Raw genomic sequence first — 22,082 nt, 5'->3', positions numbered from 1 at the left:
ACATGATATGTCTGAATGATAAGCAAATAAGCCGAGCCAAGACTGCCAGCAAAGCAACTACCGTACTCCTGCTGTCGACGGGTGAGCAAATCCTGACTGTGCCAGAAAACTGTCAGCTGAGTCTTAGACTTATTGAACTAATTTGAACGGATGCATTGCAACTCAAGAGATGCTGTGTGCTGCAGTCTTTGGTGTGCCGACTAGAAGATGTGCATAAGTCATATTCACATCTCAGTGGGAGCTATGGGTTGGTCAGTGATGTGAATGGTGGAACTCTTCATCTCTTAGCTTGAGAGAAAGGCATGCATGGAGCTCTACATTTGCATGAGAGAAGCACCTTTCCCTAATATCTATAGATGCTGTCATGTATATACAAGGCACGGACATGCAATCCTACTCTGTGATTATTTTGCCACAGATAAACTCATTTAAATCCTTATCAATATGAACTGTTAATCTCAGAGTAGCCTATGTAATTGGAAAAACACACACAATACAAACATAATTCAGACAGTTGTAGCCTTTCCTTTCTGTGAAAAGTGTATGTGAAAGGAGTCCACATACTGCGCCAGACAGTTACTCAGTATTCATGAGTTTGAGTTAGATAAGAAGATGGATACCAAATGTATAACACTTAGTTTTGTATAAAGCCATAGCCAGCACCTGGTTAGCTTAGCATAACGCCTGGAAGCTAGGGGAGACCACTAGCTGGCCTCTGTTTAGAGGTGAAGCAAAATCCACCTATCAGCTCACTGATTTAGAAGTGTTATGTTGTTTGTTTAATTTTATGCACCACAATGTGTTCGACTGTGGTGACTCCAGGGGGTCGCTGAGCACATAACCCCTCGTAAAACCCCAATCTGTTATTTATACACTTTGGTTTTAATGGATCAAACAAACCAGATTTAACGTTTTGTTAATGAGCTTCGGAAGCACTGATCGGATTTTTTATTTAAATGTGTTGCTATAGAGAGCCAGGTTGGTCTGTTTTCCCCTGTTTCCTGCTAATGGATGCTGGTTATAGCTTTATAATGGGAACAATATAAGAGAGAGGTCAATCTTCTCATCTAACTTTCGGCGAGAATACAAATAAGCACATTTCCCACTCTTCTATTCATTTGACATAGATTACCATAAAGCATACAGAGCTCTCAAGGTATTTTCTTTGAAGAACGAATGAGCTCCAGTTGTGTATATTATTCCGTCCTTCCTTGTCTTTCTTTATTGCGTACTTACTGTACATCTCTTAACTGGAGCCCTTTGTTCACATGTGTTTCCTCCCTCCTGCTGTGTTTGTAGGCCTTTGCATGGTGGACAGACCTCATGGTGGAGCATGCAGAGACCTTCCTGGCCCTCTATGCCATCGACATGGATGCCGCTCTGGAGATCCAGTCCCCTGAGAGCTGGGACAGCTTCCCCCTCTTCCAGCTTCTCAATGACTTCCTCCGGACTGACTGTGAGCTCCCAAATTATTTTAGACACTTATTTTTATGTTTGTACAAAGAGACTAATGACTCTTTTTTCTCTTGTTGTACACAGATCATCTGTGCAATGGAAGGTTCCACAAACACCTTCAGGATCTGTATGCTCCTCTGGTGGTTAGATATGTGGATCTGATGGAGTCCTCCATAGCACAGTCAATTCACAAGGGCTTTGAGCGAGAGTCCTGGGAGCCTGTGAAGTAAGGAGCTGCCGTCTTTATAGTGAGGCTGTAGGATGGTTGGAGATGCAAGGTTTTTATATTCAGATGTGAGACTCAGTGTGTGGAGGCTGGCAAATCTGGGAAGCAGCTGTAATGTTCACCCGGGCTTGTAGGTTCGCTTTTAAAGAGTGAGCCATGAGTGGGCTGATAACCTATTTTCCCTCTGAAAGAAATGGGTTATTTATTCTGAAAATAGTCTTTGACTAATGTATGTGTCTTACCAACACAATAGGGCCAGTGCAACACCTCATATCCCTGTTGTTTTGTTTGGTGAACTAACATTCATAATGTGTGCTTTGACATGTTGCCAGAAACAAAAGGCCTCCAGTCTGTTATGTTGCTGTTATAATTCATTAGTTGTGGTCTTCACACTTTTGCTTTTGCATTTTGTATTGCAAATATTATATTCAAGATTTATTAAGGGATTTTTTTTTCTTGGTCTTTACTTGTGTTTATTCTTTTCATTATTAAGTTGCTTCTCCTTCTCGTTGCATTTAATACAGTATTTGTGTGCACCCTGAGACCTCTTTACTACTGGAGGTCTAAGGGTATAATGTACGTTTTTGACAATAACTGTTGGTCTTGTTTATGTGTTCACTTGTATGTCTTTACCTGATTTCAGATTTTACATTACTTTTATGATGAGTGTTACATGCCTTTTGCAGCTCCCATACCACTGTTATGGATTCTTTTTTTCTTTTTGTCTGTCTTTTCTGCAGGAGTTTAACAAGTTCTCTGCCCAATGTGAATCTACCAAATGTGAACCTCCAAATTCCCAAAGTACCAAATCTGCCAGTGCCAGTAGCAGGACTATCAGTTAACCTTCCACAAATGCCTAGCTTTTCTACCCCGTCATGGATGGCTGCTATATATGACTCAGAGTGTGTATTCAACTAGTTTGCTTTAGAAATATTAAGGAAGCAGAGACTGCCTTGGTATGAAGATGCCCTCAGCCAAAAACTAAAATAAATGTTTGGAGTAAAGACACATTTCTTCTGGAGATCAATCACTTGCTGTATGTTTTCTCTCATTTAAATACTCTCTGACGTCCATGTTCATGCCAAGGGCACTCTGAGAGGTGTTAGAGTAGATGCTTTCTAAAAATGAGAAACACTCTCATTTGTCTCAACATGCATGCTGTTGAGCTGAGGTGTGGAGATACAGGCCAAAACAAACAAACAAACACAAAAAAAAACGGAAAAAAACAACAACGTATAGACGGAAACACACACATTCGCATGTCAAGTTCTCAGTTATGAAGCTGCATCTCCCTAGAGTTGTTGTCCACAGACATTTGCTTTAGTGATTCTTAGCGCACTGTATATTGCAAATGGCCGTAGATTCATCCCTGACCTTGACCACCTGCTAGTAGTCTGATTGGGAGGAAAGATAAAGGGTTGGATTGGAGTTGATAGTGCGGAGAGACTAGGCGACTGGTGTTCAGACTTCTACCCCTCTGCTTTATCACCTCCCATCTTTCCTGCAGCTCTTTCCCAATGAGATCTACTCAGGAGGCATACAAAAGGTCTGCATGGTTTGTTTAATTCTTCCAGGGGCCCCAGCAGCCTGGGGACATGGATGTTGAGAGAGGGCCTGTGATGAAGGAGAATCAATTTGGAGAATTTTGTTGGTCAAAGAACTTGGCCTATGAATACCGTTTGTACATGCCCTCTCTCACTTCTCCATTCCCTTCTCTTTTGTCTTGACACAGTGTGATTAGCAGCTGTATCTGCAGTGACTTTACCTGCATGTGGCCACTTCACATCCCAGTCAATAATCACACTCTACAGCATGGTTATTGAGTTGTGATAGTAAACCCTGCCCAGTCCTTTCCACCCATAAACTGACTGTCCACAAACACCTGTATTAAGCCAGATATTTAGACCAACCAGTCAGTATATGGTCAGTATAGTTTGACACTGTCAAAGTGCGGAGGAACAGCATCCTCCTCTGCACCTGCCACAGCACCCCTACCCCCACCCCCTTTCCAGCAGGATGGCGTTTGTCCTCTGACCTGTGTGTGTGTGTGTGTGTGTGTGTGTGTGTGTGTTTGTGTTTGGGTCGATGGTAGTAATGGCTCCGGAACGTCAGAGGACCTCTTCTGGAAGCTGGACGCCCTCCAGACGTTCATCAGGGACCTACACTGGCCTGAGGAGGAGTTTGCCAAACACCTCGAGAGTCGCATCCAGCTCATGTCAAGCAACATGATCGAGAACTGCGTCAAGCGGTGTGTTTGTGTGTCCCTGCATGAAAAATACAAAGATTGACATACACATGAATACTAAGAGGCACCAAATGTCAAGAATGAGTTATTTACTAAATATTTAATATCATAGTGGGTATAAATATTTCACTTGCATTGCAGCACTCGGATGGCATTTGAGTCCAAGCTGACAAAAAGCAGCAGGTCCACAGATTTCCGCATTTCTCCAACATTATGCACCATGTTCAACGTGATGGTGGATGCCAAGGAGCAATCAGCTAAATTGTGCGCAATGGAGATGGGCCAAGAGGTAAAATCTGCACATGGGACACAGACTGCATGTTAATAAATAACTATTAGTTTATGTAGTTAGTATCTGTCACACAGATGTTTTGTTCAACCTTATCTTTGCAGAAACAGTACCACACCCAGATAGACGAACTGATTGAGGAAAGTGTGAAAGACATGATCCAGCTTATGGTTGCCAAGGTATGACTGTATAGCAACTGTGAAAATGACTCGGTGATGTATTATATTATGTGATAGTACAAGTAAGGATAGTTAGAAGTCTGTCTGCAGGTCGGTCCGTTATTTAATGAATTGCTTGACATTTTGTGGTGATGCCCAGAAAAATTCTTATGATGTTGGTGATCCCTTACATTTTCATTGTGTGCCAACATCAGATCTAAGTTTATAGTTATTTTCTGATATAGTTCCATATCTACAATATCACTAAATTGTGGGGAGACATTCAAGGTTTCCAGATGATGAATCCTTTTACTTTTATTTGAAGTTCTACGAAATTTGCTTCACACATTTCACTTGGTTTATGACCCACAAACCTCCTGTTCTTGCCATCACCCTCAGCTGGTCTTTGTATTTTATACTAATTATCAAATGCTAAACTAAAGAGGTGAACATAGTAGAAACATAATATCTACTTCAGCATGTTAACAGTGTCATTGTGAGCATGCATACCATCCACACTAGTATAGCAGTGCTGTTACCATGGTTATACTGTATGCCTCTGTCAATTATTGAATTAATTTAATTTTTTCTCATGTTTCTCAGTTTGTTGTCATTCTGGAGAGCGTGTTGGCAAAGATTTCCAGATATGATGAAGGCACCCTCTTCTCTTCATTCCTCTCCTTCACGGTGAGATGTAGCTTCTCTTTATTCAGTCCCTTGTTGCCCCGTTGCCCTTAATGGGCTGATTCAGTTATGTTTAGGGATGGTTATTGAACATCAATTTAAATATGTCCAGTGAGTAGTGTAGTTCATAAAGCTGGCATTAAAGGCTTCCTCAGATTTGTACTGTTCTGTCCTTTTTCAATTTTAAACCACATTATACTTCCAAGAGGGTGTTTGTTAAAAAAAACATGTTTATATCTTTCATAGTAAGCTATTGTTGAAGTACTGGTAAAACTCATGTACTATATCTGCACTAGAATAAAAAAATAAGTTAAAAATAAATACATTTAAAAAAACAGCGCAAATGGTCTTAATATGAATTAAAAATGTTCTTAAACACACTCTCAGCCTGTGTTTAACCATATTGTTCTGATTTCAGGTGAAAGCTGCCTCTAAATATGTGGATGTACCTGTAAGTGCTATTACACCCTACCTCCCTGTGTGCTCGTGAGCTCCAGTCTGTTTACTTACAGATGAACAAGCTACTTTTTGTTTTAATCATCAACAATGTTTCTTTTCTGCCTTTCTCGATAACAGTCCTTTGCCAGTGTGTCCGTATTGCTCTCCTGAGGCTCGACCCTGTTCTGTTTCTGTTTTACAGAAACCTGGGATGGACGTGGCCGATGGCTATGTGACCTTTGTGCGCCACTCTCAGGATATACTTCGTGATAAGGTCAATGAGGAGATGTATATAGAAAGGTTATTTGATGTAAGTAAGATGCCGTCTCCTCCTCACAAGAAGGGAGGGGCCTTCCAAAATGTGGCAAAACAACAGGGCAGAGAGGGATAAGTCCCATTTTGAAAGCAGGAAGTGTATTTCAGCTTTTCTAAACTTCTACCCCTCTTGACTTTTCTCTTTCATTCTTACTTTCTGTCCCTCTTAACTTTAACTGATGCCCTCTGCATTACGGTGTGCATTGCCACAGTGCTTTTGGGCTTTTGTGTATTAAAAAACAACAACTTTTATTTACAAAGAGTCCATAAAAGCATCCTCAAAAAAGGATTATCTAAAACAGTGCTCTCTGGAAAGGACAGACCTATCTGATAGTGATCACATACAAGACACCAACTTATACATATACGTTTAGATACTTCCCACTCAAAGCATGTCAGCCCCCTAAGTAAATGACACTCAGCCATCTTGGCCTCCACAGTGGAGCACCCATGAAATGAAAATGCTGGATGAAGGTTGCACTGCTGCATAGACCAGGATTACATAATGTTTGACCTATTAATCATTCTGATTAAATGGGAGAGAAAGCATCTACTAAGTATTGACAGAAGTTCAGAGACCTATACTGTTTAATTTAATAGGAGGAAGTAATCTATGTTATCATGTTTGAAATAACATAATATATGATACAACACATATCTGTGTCCTCATTATTAACATAAGAATCATTTATATGATCGCTAAAGATGAGCCACGTTGCCTGGATGACACATAAATAGGGTCATAATAAATAACGACAGAAACAAAAATCCTCCTCTTCCACGAGAAAAGTATTTTAACTGCTTCTCCCACCACCACGGTCTGTCGTTAATAGGGACCGACTCACGGGGAAGGTGGCATTTTTCTAAAGTGTCTATCTTCAGTTGATTCATTGATTTGTTGTTTGACAGAAAAATTATTGGCAACTATTTTGATGAACAATTATTACGTGGAAATGTAATTTTTCAAGCAATAGATACCTAATATTACTAAATGCAAGCTGTGGGAGCATGTACTGCTCCTCCTGGTGCAACAGCTCACACTTAATAGGAATACATGGGTTTATGAGTATGGCTGTAAAAGGTTGGGAACCAGTGTTAGAGCGTCAAGAGAGCACTGTCTTACAAAAACATAATCCTAATAGGATACATTGACGATAATGTCTCCTCCATGTGTGATTCAAACGACACATAATGCTGTGATGTGTGTGTGTTTCATGTCATTCAGAAACTATTTGTACAGACCTGTGTCTCCACAGGTGTATTACGGCTTTATGTGTTTGACTGATTCTCAGTTCTGTGAGGCTGTGACGTTAAGTTTTCATGTCTGAGAGATACTCAGAAGTCTTTTTTTGGTCATATATGTTTTGTGCCCGATAAATATAATTTGTTTTTCTGTTCGTTTTGGAGTGAGGAGTGATGCTGTTGTGAAGTGGGTCTGCTTTTGTCTTTGAGGTCCACACTAGCTCCCCTGTCTCCGTCTGTGTGTCAGTTTTTCTTGTGTGGAGTTGTCCCCCTCGTGTCCCCCGTGTGGCCCCAAAGAGCACCTAAATCCTACTCACTGCTGTCACGTTAAGTTATTCTCAGAGATTTATCAAGCTGTGAATGTTTCAGTTTTAGCATTTTAAACTATACTTCAGTTCAAGGATGTCTATGTTTTTCTATTTCATTTGAATGCCTTTCCATCCACCCATTTGCATGCATGTGACAATCAGTTCCTTGATGTTGGCTCTACTTTATCTCTCTTTCTTTCACTAATTAATTTCAAACCTTTTTATCTCCTCTTTTCTGATTAACACCATTCCTGCTGCCTCCTCTATTTAAAAAAAAAGTGGCACTTATCTCTAGTGTTGCATTGCGTTGTTTTATCACATTATGTTGGTTGGCATGATTTTAGAGTCAAATAATCTTCCTGTGTACATCTTCTAGCATGACCCTCCTTCTCAGAGTTCTGCCTCATTTGCACATAGAGCAGCCTTCCTTAGCACGCACTCTGCTACCCGCCCACCTGCGAGGCCTGCATGCACTGCACGCTCAACTCGACTGTGAAGTGGACAGGCATCTGCATATCCGGCCTCAACTTCAAACCTTTCAACCACTTCCCGAAACTTCCTCTAAAAAAAAAACTTGACTCAAAACTAAACCTCCACAACCAAACATATGAAAACCTCCCACTTCTAATTTGGGCCAAAGAAACCTTTTTCTGTGCTCCTGCCTCCTCACATGTTTAAAGTTGACTTTTTTATCTTGGAATAGGGGGCGTAACAACTGTTTCTATTAGACTTGGGTGCTGTTCTCTTGTAACTTTAAACTTGTAACAGTCTGGAAAACTGCCACCCAAAGTAATGTAGATAAAAGGTACAAGAAAATAGCACCGCTGCGCCCTGCCTGCTAACCATTTACTCACTCATTCTATTTTTCTTTTGCTAATGAACTTGTGTCAAAACTATAATTTCAATTCCCCATACCAGTGGCGGGCCGTCAGGGCCAGCAAGGCCTTCTCTGCTGGCCTAAACATCATCAGAATATATATTTTTTTCTAAATATATTTTCCCACAAATATGTATTCAATGATTCCCCAGAGTAAGAGTTATTCTCTTAATTTCATAGCGTTCCTCTTGGTTGCGCTGCTGCCAGCGCCAGGTTGAGATTTGGAGGGCTGGTCTTTATGTTAGATCTTTTATCCAATCATATTCAGCCATGGTGTGTTGCCAGGGGGCTAAAATCTGCCCTTAGGCCTTCAGAATCAACATTGCGGGCGCTGGTAGCTTCAAGTGAATGGGAATGACAATGTTGTGTCAACCAATCAGCTTTAGAGTTGGCTCCTCTAGGCCTTCTCGAAGGCCCCGGAACCGGCACAGGAGCAGCTAGCAGGCCGAGTGCTGCACGTCTTTTGATTGGATTACCAATATTGAGAGGCGGGGTCTATGGGCAGGTAGATGCAAAACCTCAGAACTAGGAAACTGAATTTGATAAAGGAATTAATTCGCGGACTACAAAGCTGTTTTTTCAACCCACAATGGCGGAAGGAGGAGAAGATGTCGATTTGGTCGAGCATATACTTGAAATCTGCTTTGGCTGCGACAATGCCCTGTTTAGTGAACAAACTAGTGCAAGTGACTTTTTTCTTCTTCTTTTCCTCCGTGACGCGCGCACATTCTACAGCGCGCGAGACGGAGAGCCGAGAGAAATGACATGCTGTTGTGTAGATACGATCAACATCAGACGGCTGTTTAGTTTAATAAATGAACAAAGACGTGCTATAGAGAAAATGACGGGGGCGGGCCAATTTTTTTTAATGTCATGCGATCTACCAATACTACGCCGCGATCGACGTATTGAGCAGCCCTGGTCTAGAGCCATGGCATCATAATGATAGTAATAAGAGGTGGATTAATTCGGGTGGGACTGTGTAGGACCTCACTGAAGGCCCAGGCCCACGGCCCGCCACTGCCCCATACAGTAGTAGTTTTCTATCTTCAGCGTAGGGTATTTAAATGCAGCTCTGCATTTCTACTTGAATAAATTATAAATATAAGCGAAGTAATATCCTTCGATAATTAATAGGCCATGCAGCGTTTACAAGATATTGACATGTGGAACATTTCTTTTAAAAATTGTTAAAGGCTAATTACAGGTCAAGACAGATAACTCATTTTATTTATGTCCTCGGTTTCATCATTTTCTTCAAGTAACAACAGTATCAGCGCTCTGAGTAAAATTAATTGTTTTAGCTTTTCAGAGTGCTTTATATATAGTTTGTGGGTGGATACCACGCTCATGGTGTGCCTGTGTGTGTGTGTGTGTGTGTGTGAGTGTGTGTGTGTTGACAACATTACTTTAACAGTAAGGGTCACGTTCAAGAAAGTCTCAACTTACTATTATTTAATGAAATCATTGTTTTCTTTATGGGCAAATAGTAATTGGGAGAATTGTCATGTTTAATTCTTAAATATATCAGTGAATAGTATAGATAGGTTTGTGTTCGTTATACATGTACATGCCCTGAAAACAGTTTTCTAAATCAGTTTCTTACTCTGAGCGAGACAGATGTAGTTTGACCGTTTGGGAAATATGCTTATTGATATCTAGCACTATCCTGTCTGTCTGCTCAATATGAAGCTTGGACCAGGAGACAGTTAGACTGGAAACAGCTCGCCTGACTGTCCAATGGTACCAACCTATAACACCTCTAAAGTTCATTACTAAAACTTCATAACTTCTTTCTTTAATTTGTAGAAAAACTGGAGAGTAAAAATGACAATTCAACAATATAGAGGTCGGGGGCGGAGCAGTACCTTTTGTTTGTACATATTATACAGACAGGTGTTGTGTTCGGCAGGTGACAGAAGCCGGCTAGTGGTTTCCTCCAGGAAACTGGCTGCTGGCTTTGGCTTTGTGCTTTACAGACATAAGAGTGGTATTGATCTCCGAACATAAAACCTTGGCAAAAAGTGAATTAGCGCATGTTTATTTTCCAAACTTTTGATCTTATTTGGTAATGTATATTTAATTGTATATATTTTTCATTTTCAGGGGCTTTAAAAGCACTAGGTAAAGGTAGAGGGAAATCTTAGTGTAGAAATCATAGTTATTTTGTTCTTACATTTGAATTGCATGATACAAAGAAACATACTACTTGTAATTCTTACCAATTTGTTTATTTTGAACACGATTTCATTCCTACATTAAGGCCGCCTGTTAACCTGCATTCTGAGGAATGTCTGTCTTGTGAAGTCAGATAGAGACTGGATACTAAACCTTCCCAACTGGTGTACACACGGTTCACATGGGCTGAATGAAATGTTGTATATTTTAAGTGATGCTTGAATGCACACTAGACGAGAGGATGCTTGAGTTTAGTTGGGTCTAGGAAGGGTTTAGTTGTAGTTCTTTATGTGTGTCGTAAGGGTTAGTTTTATGTTATGATACCTTGAGTATGTGTGTGAGTGTGTGTTTTGCTGGAGAGTGTTGTGTTTATGTGTTTCAGCAATGGTTCACTGCCACCATGAACCTGCTGGGGACCTGGCTCACTGAACGCATGGAGCAGCAGCTCCACGTCTACCAGCTAAAAATCCTCATCAGGATTACAAAGGTAAGGCTGGACACACCCATCAGGATGATGAATTACCCAGAATTCCTTGTGTCCATGCTTTGCTTATGTATCTCCGTCCTGTTTTAGAAAAAGTACCGGGACTTTCGCCTGCAGGGCGTCCCTGACTCCACCCTTAACAGTAAGATGTACGACACGGTGCGCAACAGGCTGACCCTCGAGGAGGCCACAGCGTCATTGAGGGAAGGAGGCATGCAGGGCATCTCCATGAAGGACAGCGATGAGGAGGATGAAGAGGACTAGAGCCCGTACACTGACGGTCCAACCCTCGCCCCCGACCCCCTTCACCCCGACCCCCTTTCACACTTTTGACTTTAGCCTGGTTACCGATGCATGTACCAACTCAGATAGCCACTCTAGGACCTCTTTGTCAGCTCCAAATGCCTATGAAGGAACTATTAACTATTACAAAATAGTACTTATACTGAGGAAAATCGAAATAAAAATGTAAAAAAATATCCGTGATTGGCAGTTTAGCTGCCATGAGAAAGATAGCAGCTATCTTTGAGTCATTCATTTCTATGTGTTACTAAGCAATATGGAGAACTATTTGTTTGACAATGTTGAGTGAGATTAATAGGTGTGTCCCTGTCCAATGCAAACCTATGTGGCGCTTCTTTGTCGTATTCTACATTCATTAATGGTACATTGTCGTGATGATGAGTGTGTGGACCCTTTTCTTTGTCTTGTCTGTTTTTAAGTGAATGCCAACTGCTTCAAACTGAAAATAAACCTCTGTAATTGTTTACGGCTGTTACAGATACACAGTTGTCTACTCACTGTTTTTAACATCAACAGTAAGTCCAGACCTGCATTTTTATCATGTGTCAATGCTATGTGATCTTATCTCAATTACTAACTAGACACGGCTCAACAGGACTCATGAACTTCAACCAGTTGGTATTCTAGAGATGCAATATTCTCATAGGTCCATTTTGATAACTTGGGAGATTCTATTTTTATTTCAACATAAAAAAAAAAACTTGAAACAGGTTATATTTTAATTGAGTTGCACTTTTACAGAGAAAAGAGCAAATATAATTTTTTTATTAGGAAAAAAAAAAACGTTGGTCCGTCGTTGTTCTGTAATTGTGTAGAATGAGATGTCTGGCATTTGTTTGGGTCTCACTGTTGTTTTGTATATATTATATATAAATATAAAATGCTGTACATTGCATTCTGAGCCATCGCTGCATGCCTGTGGGTTCCCACCCTCCCTAAACGCTTTCTGTTTTCTGTGTGAATTAGCTGGTGGATTCATTCTTGCTTTTGCCTTATGAAAGCCAACAGTTGTAATATGCCAGAGCTGTTGCCTCTAAATAAAAATTACTGTCATGTGCATCTGCTGTCATGTTTACCAGCTGCATGTCCACCTCAGACACACTGAACAGTACATTAAGTGTTGCTTTGGCAGTGGTGGAAGGTAACTTAGGACATTTACTCTCTGTATTTTAGGTACACAGGCTACTTCCTCTTGCAGCCAAGTGTGTCAAGTTTAAACACAGACATATCATAGTCATTGTATAGAATGTCTATAAAAGTAATTTAAATCTCATATGTTAAATCTTGGTATGTCAAAATGTTTTAGATATAGTACAATGAAAAAAGTAATTAAAAAGACAAAGTTCATCATGTTGAAAATAAATCGTTGATTAGTAGGTCGATAAAAGTCATGAAAAAGTGATAGTATAACAATTAAACATAACAATTCATGCTATAGAATATCAAAAACACAAATTCAAAACTCGTATTAAACTGTTGTAAAAGGTGTATCATGTTGAAAAGACGTATGCGTATAGTATGTTGAAAATAATCAATTAAAGGCTTTCTGAAGAAAAGTCATAAAAAGCCAAATTTAATCCTGTCATTTTATATACCAGGTTAAAAAAATGTCATAAAAAGAATACAATATATGTATATTTTAATTGTTAATATTGTATTTTTGTCTTTAGATGTATATATATGTACGTGTATGTATGTAAGTATATATTGTATATATATGTATGTATATATACAGGACTGTCTCAGAAAATTAGAATATTGTGATAAAGTTCTTTATTTTCTGTAATGCAATTAAAAAAACAAAAATGTCATGCATTCTGGATTCATTACAAATCAACTGAAATATTGCAAGCCTTTTATTCTTATAATATTGCTGATTATGGCTTACAGCTTAAGAAAACTCTAAAATCCTATCTCATAAAATTTTAATATTTCCTCAGACCAAGTAAAAAAAAAGATTTATAACAGCTGAGTGTTTGTCAAGGCTCAGGAAACCCTTGCAGGTGTTTCGAGTTAATTAGACAATTCAAGTGATTTGTTTAATACCCTACTAGTATACTTTTTCATGATATTCTAATATTTAGAGATAGGATATTTGAGTTTTCTTAAGCTGTAAGCCATAATCAGCAATATTATAAGAATAAAAGGCTTGCAATATTTCAGTTGATTTGTAATTAATCCAGAATGCATGACATTTTTGTTTTTTTAATTGCATTACAGAAAATAAAGAACTTCATCACAATATTCTAATTTTCTGAGACAGTCCTGTACATGTATAATTTTGCCCTGTTTTTTGTATTTATTTTTTACATTTATGTCTGACATTTTTGTCTTTGTTTTATGGTAGTATATCTAAAATAATAAAACAATTTAAGTAAAAACATCTTAAAAAAGAAATAATATAGTATTTTGGAAAATAGTCATAAAAAGGTTATAACACTCAAATGTCATAGGTTGGTATTTCTGAAAACATCATTGAAATAGTCAAAGAAGAAAGTCTTGAAAAAGACAGAGAATTCTATATAAAAGCGTTAGTATATCATGTCGAAAAAAGTAACATAACAAAGACATGAATAATGTCGCAGGATAGTATGCCACACAACTGCAACCACCATGGCATTTAGAATGATATGAATTAAAACATAAATAAATGTAATATAGTATTAGCCATAAAAATGAATTATGTATGTTGAATATTTATTATAACAAGCCATTAATTTATGAACAATGTAAACTATGAAATCATTGGAATACATACATTATGTCATACAAATAATCTATACTAAATGTCATAAATTATTTCATAAATTAGTTTGCAAAAAAGTCACCTTATATTATACTGTAAAATGATAACATATATCGTTGTATAATAAACTATGAATGTCTCAAAACATTTTCTATTTATAATTTGATATTTTTATGTTGCCGGGAGGGACCTCTGGAAAACCCTCCCAAGCCTGTTGCCACCACAAGCTTGCACCGGATAAGTGGAAGCTATATTATGCCATAAATATTTTAAATAATCATATTTTATTTAATAAACTATAGTATGTCATAAAAAATGTCAAAGTCATAGTCCAGTATATATAAATCTGTTTAAATTAATAAAAAGTGGTTAGTATTTTTTAAAGTGAAATGTTTAGGTTTTAATATTAAAAGAGATACATATTTGAAATGTTGAGCTCTCTAGTTTAATAGTTAGAACAAATTATATATGTAATATTTTGCCAAATATAAACTTGATACAATTATTTTGCAATTGTTAATATATTAACATAAAAGGGCACTTTACTTAGTTTCTAAAAAATGCTCTACAATGTTGTTACCTTCGCATTGAAAATGCCGGAAGGTTATGTTTTGATCGCCGTGTATTTATTTATATGAGTGTTATTCGCAAAACTCAAAAAGTATTGAACCGAATCGCATGAAATTTGGTGGGATGATTGTTTATTATCCGGGGACCAGTTGATTAGATTTTGGGATCGATCGGGTCAAAGGTCAAGGTCAAAGGTCATGAACAGGTCAAATCTTCTTGAATCACATGGAATTTGGTGGGATGATTGGTTATTATCCGGGGACCATTTGATTAGATTTTGGGATCAATCGGGTCAAAGGTCAAGGTCATGGAAAGGTCAAAATCTTTTTTTTAACCATAGCACGATACATTTTTGTCCAATTGGCATGCGACTAATGCCAACATGTTCATAATTCAATGCCCAATCTTGTGATATGCGAAGGTATGCGCTCTACCGAGTGCCCGTTCTAGTTTATTAATGTGCTTACCTATAGCTTTGCCAGCATATATTACCTCGTGAAAGTATATTTATTTAAAAAAGGTTCCTTGTGAAATTTCTGCACTTTCAACTTTTTTCATCACTTTTACTGTATACATTTTTTTTTTCCCGACCATCATCACCCCCTCCCCCCCACCTTTGAAATCAGAATTTTGACCCAGAGTTAAACAAACCTACAGTATAAACTCTTCATAAGTATTTTAAGTGCATGCTGTTGCTGTACTTTGTATGCAAGGGACTTGGATTCTGCTCCTACCACCACTTTGTCGGCTGCATGAACATGTTGCAGATTTGCTTTTCATCAGTGAAAACTCCTCCACCAGTAGTTCCATGTAATACAGATGCTGTGCACCCAAACCCAAACTTTATTTCATGAATAGCAATACAGTTTATCTATTAAATAACACTATAATATGGTATATGACAACATCATAGAATATATGGCTATGATAGTATCATATAAACATGTGATATGGATAAAACCATTTTATTTTTTTATTTAAGTTACAAAATAGACTTCACTACCAACCTGGCAGAAATGCACTGAGGCGAACACACTGGACCCCTGGACCATTGAGGACATGTCAGGAGATGTCTTATTTAAATATCAGCATGGACCTCAGAGGGGCAGGTATGACTGGGGAATCTGCCGTAAGGATTTGGTTAGCAAAATTCCCAAAAAGTACAATCTTTTACAGGGCCACTATACAAACCAAATATTTGTATGAAAATATAAACTTCTATGATCACAAAGATTACATTAAAGTCGAAGATAATTGTTTTTTGAAGCAATAGTGTGCAACCACAGTACTCCACGAGCATAGAAATATCAAACAGAAAGGACGTTGGAATTCATTTTGTTGCAGAGCTAAGTGATCAGCAATCTGGACTTTTGTCTCCAAATGTTGGAGATGTTTTACTGACATTAGCAAACTCCCCTTTGTCAGAGAAGTGTTTATTTATTTATTTTTTATACCAGTGAGTACATCACAGAGTATCAGGATACACATAAATCAATCAAGAGAGAGGGATGTTCAGGGTTGAAAAGGGTATGTAATTAATAGTCACAAAATGGGGCCGAGACAGAATATCAGCCCAAATAAAATATATTTTACAGTCTGAATTTTTTAATCTTGTACTCTGGTTATTTACTGCGAGGTGAGGAACAGAAACATGCTTAACTCTTGTTCAGTTCACACCTCTGACAGCGGTAATATGCACTGGAAGAGTTAACCATCTTCATTTTAAATTCTAGTTGATTAAATAGATCTCAAGACAAAACCACTTACATGTCGCAAACTAGAACCACATCTTTGGTTACAAATCAAGCATCAACCCCCCCTCCCCCTCCCCCCAAACAAGAAACCACAGTGCCTATTAAAAAGTATTCACTTTTTTATGTTTTATGTATTTCTAACTTTGAGTCACAGTGGATGTGATTAGGATATCTTTACTCTACACTGATCAAAATAAAACGCTGCAAACTAAGTAAGACTTGTAAAAAATCATAAAACAATTGATTTCAGAAATATTACTATATTAAAAGTGGAATGGAGTGTGTAACTGTGTGTAATCCAGCCATAAATTCAATGTCCTGGCCAAAAATGCACCACGAAAACAAACAAATCTAAGTTTACTGAAGAGTACTAAACTGGGGAGGGACATAAGAACGTTTCCAAGGCACTGGATATCCCTAATAAGATTATAAAAATGAAAGGAGTATGGCATAGTTCTAGAAATCTGCCTTAAAATCTCAGTGTTTTAAGAAGAAGGGCAACAAGTGAGACCCTAAAGAGGTCCCACGAGAGGAGTGTATCATCCTCTGGCCTGGTGAGGACGCTTCTCTCCAACAGCCAGTCAAATATAAAGCAATCTAGCAGTTCTCCATGTCGGAGAACTGCAAGATTACATTTTTCATCAAACCAATAACTCCAAATATGAAGCCACAGCTACATAGGAATGTCTTAACCCTTGTGTTGCCTTCGGGTCATTTTGACCCGATTCAATATTTAACCCTCCTGTCGCCTTCGGGTCAATTTGACCCGATACAATGTTTAATGTCGGTGTTCTTTCGGGAGTCAACAAACAAACATAAAGTACCTCACACTTAAACTTGGAAAACAATATTAATTCTAATAATTTTCTGGAGATTTTAATAGCTGGGGTCGTATTGACCTCAAGGGTAAAATATGTTAGGAAATATAAAGGTAACAGGAGGGTTAAACATTGAATCGGGTCATATTGACCCGAAGGCGACAGGAGGGTGAAACATTGAATCGGGTCAAATTGACCCGAAGGCAACACAAGGGTTAAAAGACATAATGATAATGCCATGGAGACATCTAGTCTGAAGACCTCAGTTAGGTCTCGAATGAGTGACAGGACATGACACTTTGCTGTTCACTCAGACCCATGTGGAAAATGTGATAAACTGCATACATTTTCAAATCCAGAAAGCTATTCAAAAGAATTATCAGAATTTCATCCACTGCAATTTAATGTTGTGAAACTCTAAAACATGGGAGTTTGTGTCAGGTGAATACTTTTTGTCGACATTGTACTGTGTCAATACGGATACCCACTACACATGTTAACAGTTGAGCTTTGACAGTTGAGGTTTAAGAAGCTGGAAAAAATCATGACAATCTCATAAAACATGAATTTATGCCCTGCTATTGGACAAAAAGGCAAGAGCACTAAAAAAAAAAAACATTGGTTGGCTGCTCAGGAGATATATAACAATGTAACAATATAAATCCCTGTAAAAAGAAATTCATGTTCACATAAAATCTTGTGACACACTTTAACATTGTACAAGACATCAGTGAAATATTTGGACAATATATGAATATTAAGAAGGTAAAAGTCTCTTAGGATGTGATAGAGAGCTTAAACCGGGTGGAGCCGAGCCTCAAAACAGTTTGTTTTATTGAGGGAACAAAGTGACAAAAATGCGTGCTGGGCACCTTTGTCATGTGATGTTTTTGTTTTGAGAAATTACTGGAAGTGGATCACTTCAACTCATCCTGGTCTTCATGCTTCAGGTTTGTCTCAATGCGGTCCAAAGATGTCGGTTGTGTCGTGATGCCACGATTCACTTGTGAAGCGTCTTCGCTCGCTGGACAGAGGCAGTAACACTGATAGTATAGTGCAAACTGGACACAGCTGCTTTTTCTTCACGTCAACTTAAACAGGTGCAAACGCTCAGCAGGATAACATTTAAAACAAGAAATAAATGACAAAAACATAAATATCAAAAACTTGTATCAGTATAAAAAGTAATAAGGTTATTCATTTAATCAATAGTCTGGCAAAAAAAGGCCTCAGAAAAGTTCTCTGGTTTTTACAAATTAAGTGCCGGTGAGAACTTCCTCAGACGAGCGACTCCATGCTCTCGGCGGGGTCCGACTCGTCTGCAACCACCACCGCCCCGCTAGTGTCCATGGGGCTCAGGCAGCACTCTCTGTTACTGACCAGGCTGAGCATGGCTTTGTAAAGGTACTGGTACTGTTCCTGTGCACAAGAACACACAAACACACACACACACACACGAGAGAGGTTTACATTACAGATCACATCCTGGAACAGAACAGATTGTGACATTCATTTCTGCGTTAATCAACATTGAATGAAATGACTGACATGAAGGTCGTGATCGACCCAACTCTCCACGTCTCTGGAACATCTGGGTCTCTTTTAGCTCATTGTTTTTTTATTTTAACACAAAGTTGATATATTATCACCTAATGGACATGAACTTACAATATCAGTGAAGACTCCCGGCCTCATGAGATTGATCATCTTAGCCACTTGATAGATGTCGACGACCCCTTCGTTCTCCAGCTGCTGGGACAGGGTGCTGAGGGCACACAGCATGCCTGCTGACACAGCTCCATACCTGTGTGCACATGTTCAAATGCAGCTCTGTGTGTCTTCCTGTTCAGTTTTTCTTAAACATTGTTACATCACACCTACTACATCCGTAGTTTCACAGCATCACCAATGACAATGTGTTCGGCTGTTTTCCTTGTGTGTGGTTCCTCTGTCACAAACAAGTAATTGTGGATAAAACAAACCACAGTATATGCAAAGGTATAATGTGCTCAGTAAGTAGCTACTTCCACACAGATTGTTAGTGATTAGCTTCCCATCACATTAGCATCTGGTGTAGGTGGGGGAGACCGTAGGAGCGGCCCGTTATTCAGTCTGCGGCAACTTCAGACACTGCTCTGGGTAAATGAGGGATGACGTGTGATTGATTATTAGAGCCTTCACTGTTGGAGACTTGTCCATTAGCTGATGCTTTCAGTAACAGCAGCTGATGTGCTGAAGGCACAGAGGTCTGCAGGAAACACATCAGCTGGGAACATTCGCGGAAACTGTTATGGTTGCCTGGTTTCTCAGAGACGTCAGATTGACACTTCTGACTATCTTGGTAGATGCCTGTGGATTCTCAGTGCTGGCCGACACCAGAGGACTCTCACACCTGATGCAATGCACTTCACATTTTGGGGCTTGTTTTCCATCCGCCTAGTGCAAGCACTAAAGTATGACATGGACAAATCAAAGGTAATTAAAGGTCTCAGGATTCTATTACCACTTCAGAGTCCTTAAAATACATCACAACAATAAGAAGTAGAGAGCATCTAGCGATGAGAACACAGCAGGGCTATAAAGTGGGGAGGCCAATGGCCCCTTCCCCAATTTCTGACCCCCCCTACCTCCAGCACCCTTACTCAAACCACACCCATCTTCTAATTCAACCTTCATTTTGATCTCAACTACACACTGGCACGATCATTTCAGTAAAACATTTTTTTGGTTGTTGAACATGTTCCAAACATGATTCTGATAACAACTCTCTCAGTGGGAAGTGCTGCAATCGAATAAGAGTCCAGCATGCATCTATTGCATTGACAAAACTAGACAACACCTCGACTCACAAGGATAAAACAATGACAGCTGGTAAGCACCAACAGTGTGTGGAACAAACAAATAGATTCAATTCACAGAGTCCTGGACCAGTCTATGACTAGATCTCTGGTACCAGTAGACTTTCCCTGTGGTGACAGAGAACAACATGGCGATAAACACTTACTCATCATGCACAATGGTGGGGCCATCTCGAGTCATGGCCTCCTCCTTGATGACACTGATGAGCTCAAAGGTGCTGCTGAGAGGAGCATCGGGGTTGGGCCATTTAGGGCACTGAAAATGTCTCACCTCCAGAACGTAGTCGTCCTGTGACACAGAGGAACCGGGCTGTCACTCATACACACGTGACATGACATTGCGATCAAAACACCTGGAATGGCCAAGAACACCTGACCTGTGACGCTTCGTGTCACAACAATCTACATACGGCTGTGAGGAAGGAGAGGAGAGGAGAAGGAGAGCTCCCGGTACCTGTGTGGCCTCCAGGATGAAGTCGTGGATGATGATCTGCTCCTCGTTGGAGAGGCACAGTCGGTCCTTACTGATGAGCGTGACAGTAAAGGCGATGCAGTTCATGGCCTCCTCCCGACTCGGCCAATAGACAAATTCATCCTCAGCCTGCAAAGAAACAGAGTCGGTTGCAGGTACCTTCATTCATCAATGATAGAGCTGATTCTGTGTTTCACTGCTTTAGCTGTCATTATGCTTTTCATCCGTTTGTAAATTACATTACAGTTTTGCCCTAATTTAGACAATCTAGATCTAATGGGCAAATAAAACCAACAAATAAAGATGACCAGTCCATTGTAACTTACCAAGCCCTGGTTATCAGCCAACATGACAATAATTTGAGCGTTATGGTCCCAAATCATCCTCCAGAAGTCTGTGGTGGTGTGGGGCAAAGGATGCTGGGTAACGATGAACTCATTACTCCTGAAGTAACCCTGAGGTGACAGATGTGAGCTGTTAGTATTTCTAAAGCTCGGAGCATTCGCACTGATGGATTACTGTAAAGGCTGACGGACTTAACTGATCATTTTCTAAGACATTTTCATCAATATTTGTAAGACCTGACAATACAGATCTTCAATGAAAATACTAAAGTGAGCGAGTATGATGAAGCTGGACTATTACACTGTACCATGACGTAGGACGCATTAATGTAATCTGTTCCTTTCATTCCAGGCAGAGTGGTGAGTCCGACCCTTGCTCGCTCCGCTGAAGAGAGATAGAAAAGGAAAAAAACACATTAAATCACAAACCCAGGCCTCTACGGTATCACACTGGCTGATAATGCAGACATTCATTACCAGTCCTCACTGTTGCTATAGCAACAACTAAGTCCTTTTCCCTGTCGGGGCGCAGAGAACGCATAGAAAGATTAACTTATAGGATTATGGAAATAGATTGTAAATTTGGAACTAGGATTGTCTTTAATAATTTACAGAGTGAAAAAACAGGAACATGTAAAACTACTACACTAGGAAATACCATAAATGTCTTATTTTCTTACATTTCTAAAGTGAAAGAAAAGAAGCCAACACAGAAAATATTCTATTGGTAGATAAGCTTTCAATGGTGTCCAAATGTTATCTTTTAAATTTTAAATTATTGTTGCTCTATCACTCTTTTCAGGACAGCAGCCCCAAAAACGTTCTACGTAAACTCATTCCAAGCGGCCCTCTGGACATGAAAGCAGACTCCCGCAGCTTTACATGACCTCGGTTCTCCAAAACCTCGGCTCTACAGCGCCGTGGTAAAAGATAAGATACTCACAGGGAACCACTGAGGAATTGCGGTTCTTCTCCTTGTTGCAGTCTTTGTGGGCACTAAAGCACTCCACAAAGCGTGAGTTGCACTGAGTCAACAGCTGGTGAGACAGGAAGCAAAGACCAGAAGATCACTAAATCGGATTTAAGTCCTGAGAGTCACTGAACATGAGAATCATAAATTACAATGTTGCGCAACCGCCAGGATTAAGTCTTTCACATTAATGCATGTGATGTTCAGCAGGAAGTGACAGTACAACATTATTATTTGTTCTCCACTCCTGATCATTCATCACGCTTTGCAAAAGGCAGCAGAGGGGCGACAGACATCACTTTCATTTTTATATTCTTTAATACAGCCCACATCAGAGACGCTTTCAAT

At 39.3% G+C, this 22,082-nt stretch overlaps 2 protein-coding genes across 11 annotated transcripts in view; one reads left to right on the top strand and one right to left on the bottom strand.

Annotated features, from left to right (window-relative positions):
* Positions 1 to 12,259, top strand: part of cadpsb (Ca2+-dependent activator protein for secretion b) — a 70,108-nt gene extending 57,849 nt beyond the window's left edge. For 6 of the 10 annotated variants that reach the window (XM_056436611.1, XM_056436615.1, XM_056436608.1 and 3 more), the window contains 11 exons: positions 1,300 to 1,456; positions 1,540 to 1,681; positions 2,422 to 2,583; positions 3,774 to 3,929; positions 4,068 to 4,215; positions 4,320 to 4,394; positions 4,977 to 5,060; positions 5,476 to 5,508; positions 5,698 to 5,805; positions 10,798 to 10,902; positions 10,990 to 12,259. In XM_056436611.1, coding sequence (XP_056292586.1) covers positions 1,300 to 1,456; positions 1,540 to 1,681; positions 2,422 to 2,583; positions 3,774 to 3,929; positions 4,068 to 4,215; positions 4,320 to 4,394; positions 4,977 to 5,060; positions 5,476 to 5,508; positions 5,698 to 5,805; positions 10,798 to 10,902; positions 10,990 to 11,163 — 1,344 coding nt within the window. In that variant the 3' untranslated portion in view covers positions 11,164 to 12,259. The remainder of the gene's footprint in view (positions 1 to 1,299; positions 1,457 to 1,539; positions 1,682 to 2,421; positions 2,584 to 3,773; positions 3,930 to 4,067; positions 4,216 to 4,319; positions 4,395 to 4,976; positions 5,061 to 5,475; positions 5,509 to 5,697; positions 5,806 to 10,797; positions 10,903 to 10,989) is intronic. The other 4 variants (XM_056436614.1, XM_056436613.1, XM_056436610.1 and 1 more) reach the window with 1 other exon arrangement.
* A 3,063-nt stretch (positions 12,260 to 15,322) lies between these two features.
* The window catches only part of ca16b (carbonic anhydrase XVI b), a 113,641-nt gene continuing 106,881 nt past the window's right edge, over positions 15,323 to 22,082 (bottom strand). Inside the window, exons 23-29 of the mRNA XM_056438494.1 lie at positions 21,708 to 21,801; positions 21,073 to 21,149; positions 20,747 to 20,875; positions 20,403 to 20,549; positions 20,095 to 20,237; positions 18,759 to 18,894; positions 15,323 to 18,509 (exon numbers count right to left, since the gene is read on the bottom strand). Of these exons, the coding sequence (XP_056294469.1) occupies positions 18,369 to 18,509; positions 18,759 to 18,894; positions 20,095 to 20,237; positions 20,403 to 20,549; positions 20,747 to 20,875; positions 21,073 to 21,149; positions 21,708 to 21,801 (867 nt within the window). The 3' untranslated portion in view covers positions 15,323 to 18,368. The remainder of the gene's footprint in view (positions 18,510 to 18,758; positions 18,895 to 20,094; positions 20,238 to 20,402; positions 20,550 to 20,746; positions 20,876 to 21,072; positions 21,150 to 21,707; positions 21,802 to 22,082) is intronic.

The sequence above is a fragment of the Pseudoliparis swirei genome, chromosome 18, assembly GCF_029220125.1.
Source record: "Pseudoliparis swirei isolate HS2019 ecotype Mariana Trench chromosome 18, NWPU_hadal_v1, whole genome shotgun sequence".
Classification (NCBI taxonomy): Eukaryota; Metazoa; Chordata; class Actinopteri; order Perciformes; family Liparidae; genus Pseudoliparis; species Pseudoliparis swirei.
Note: the sequence above shows the minus strand (reverse complement) of the source record. Positions and strands in the feature narration are given on the sequence as shown.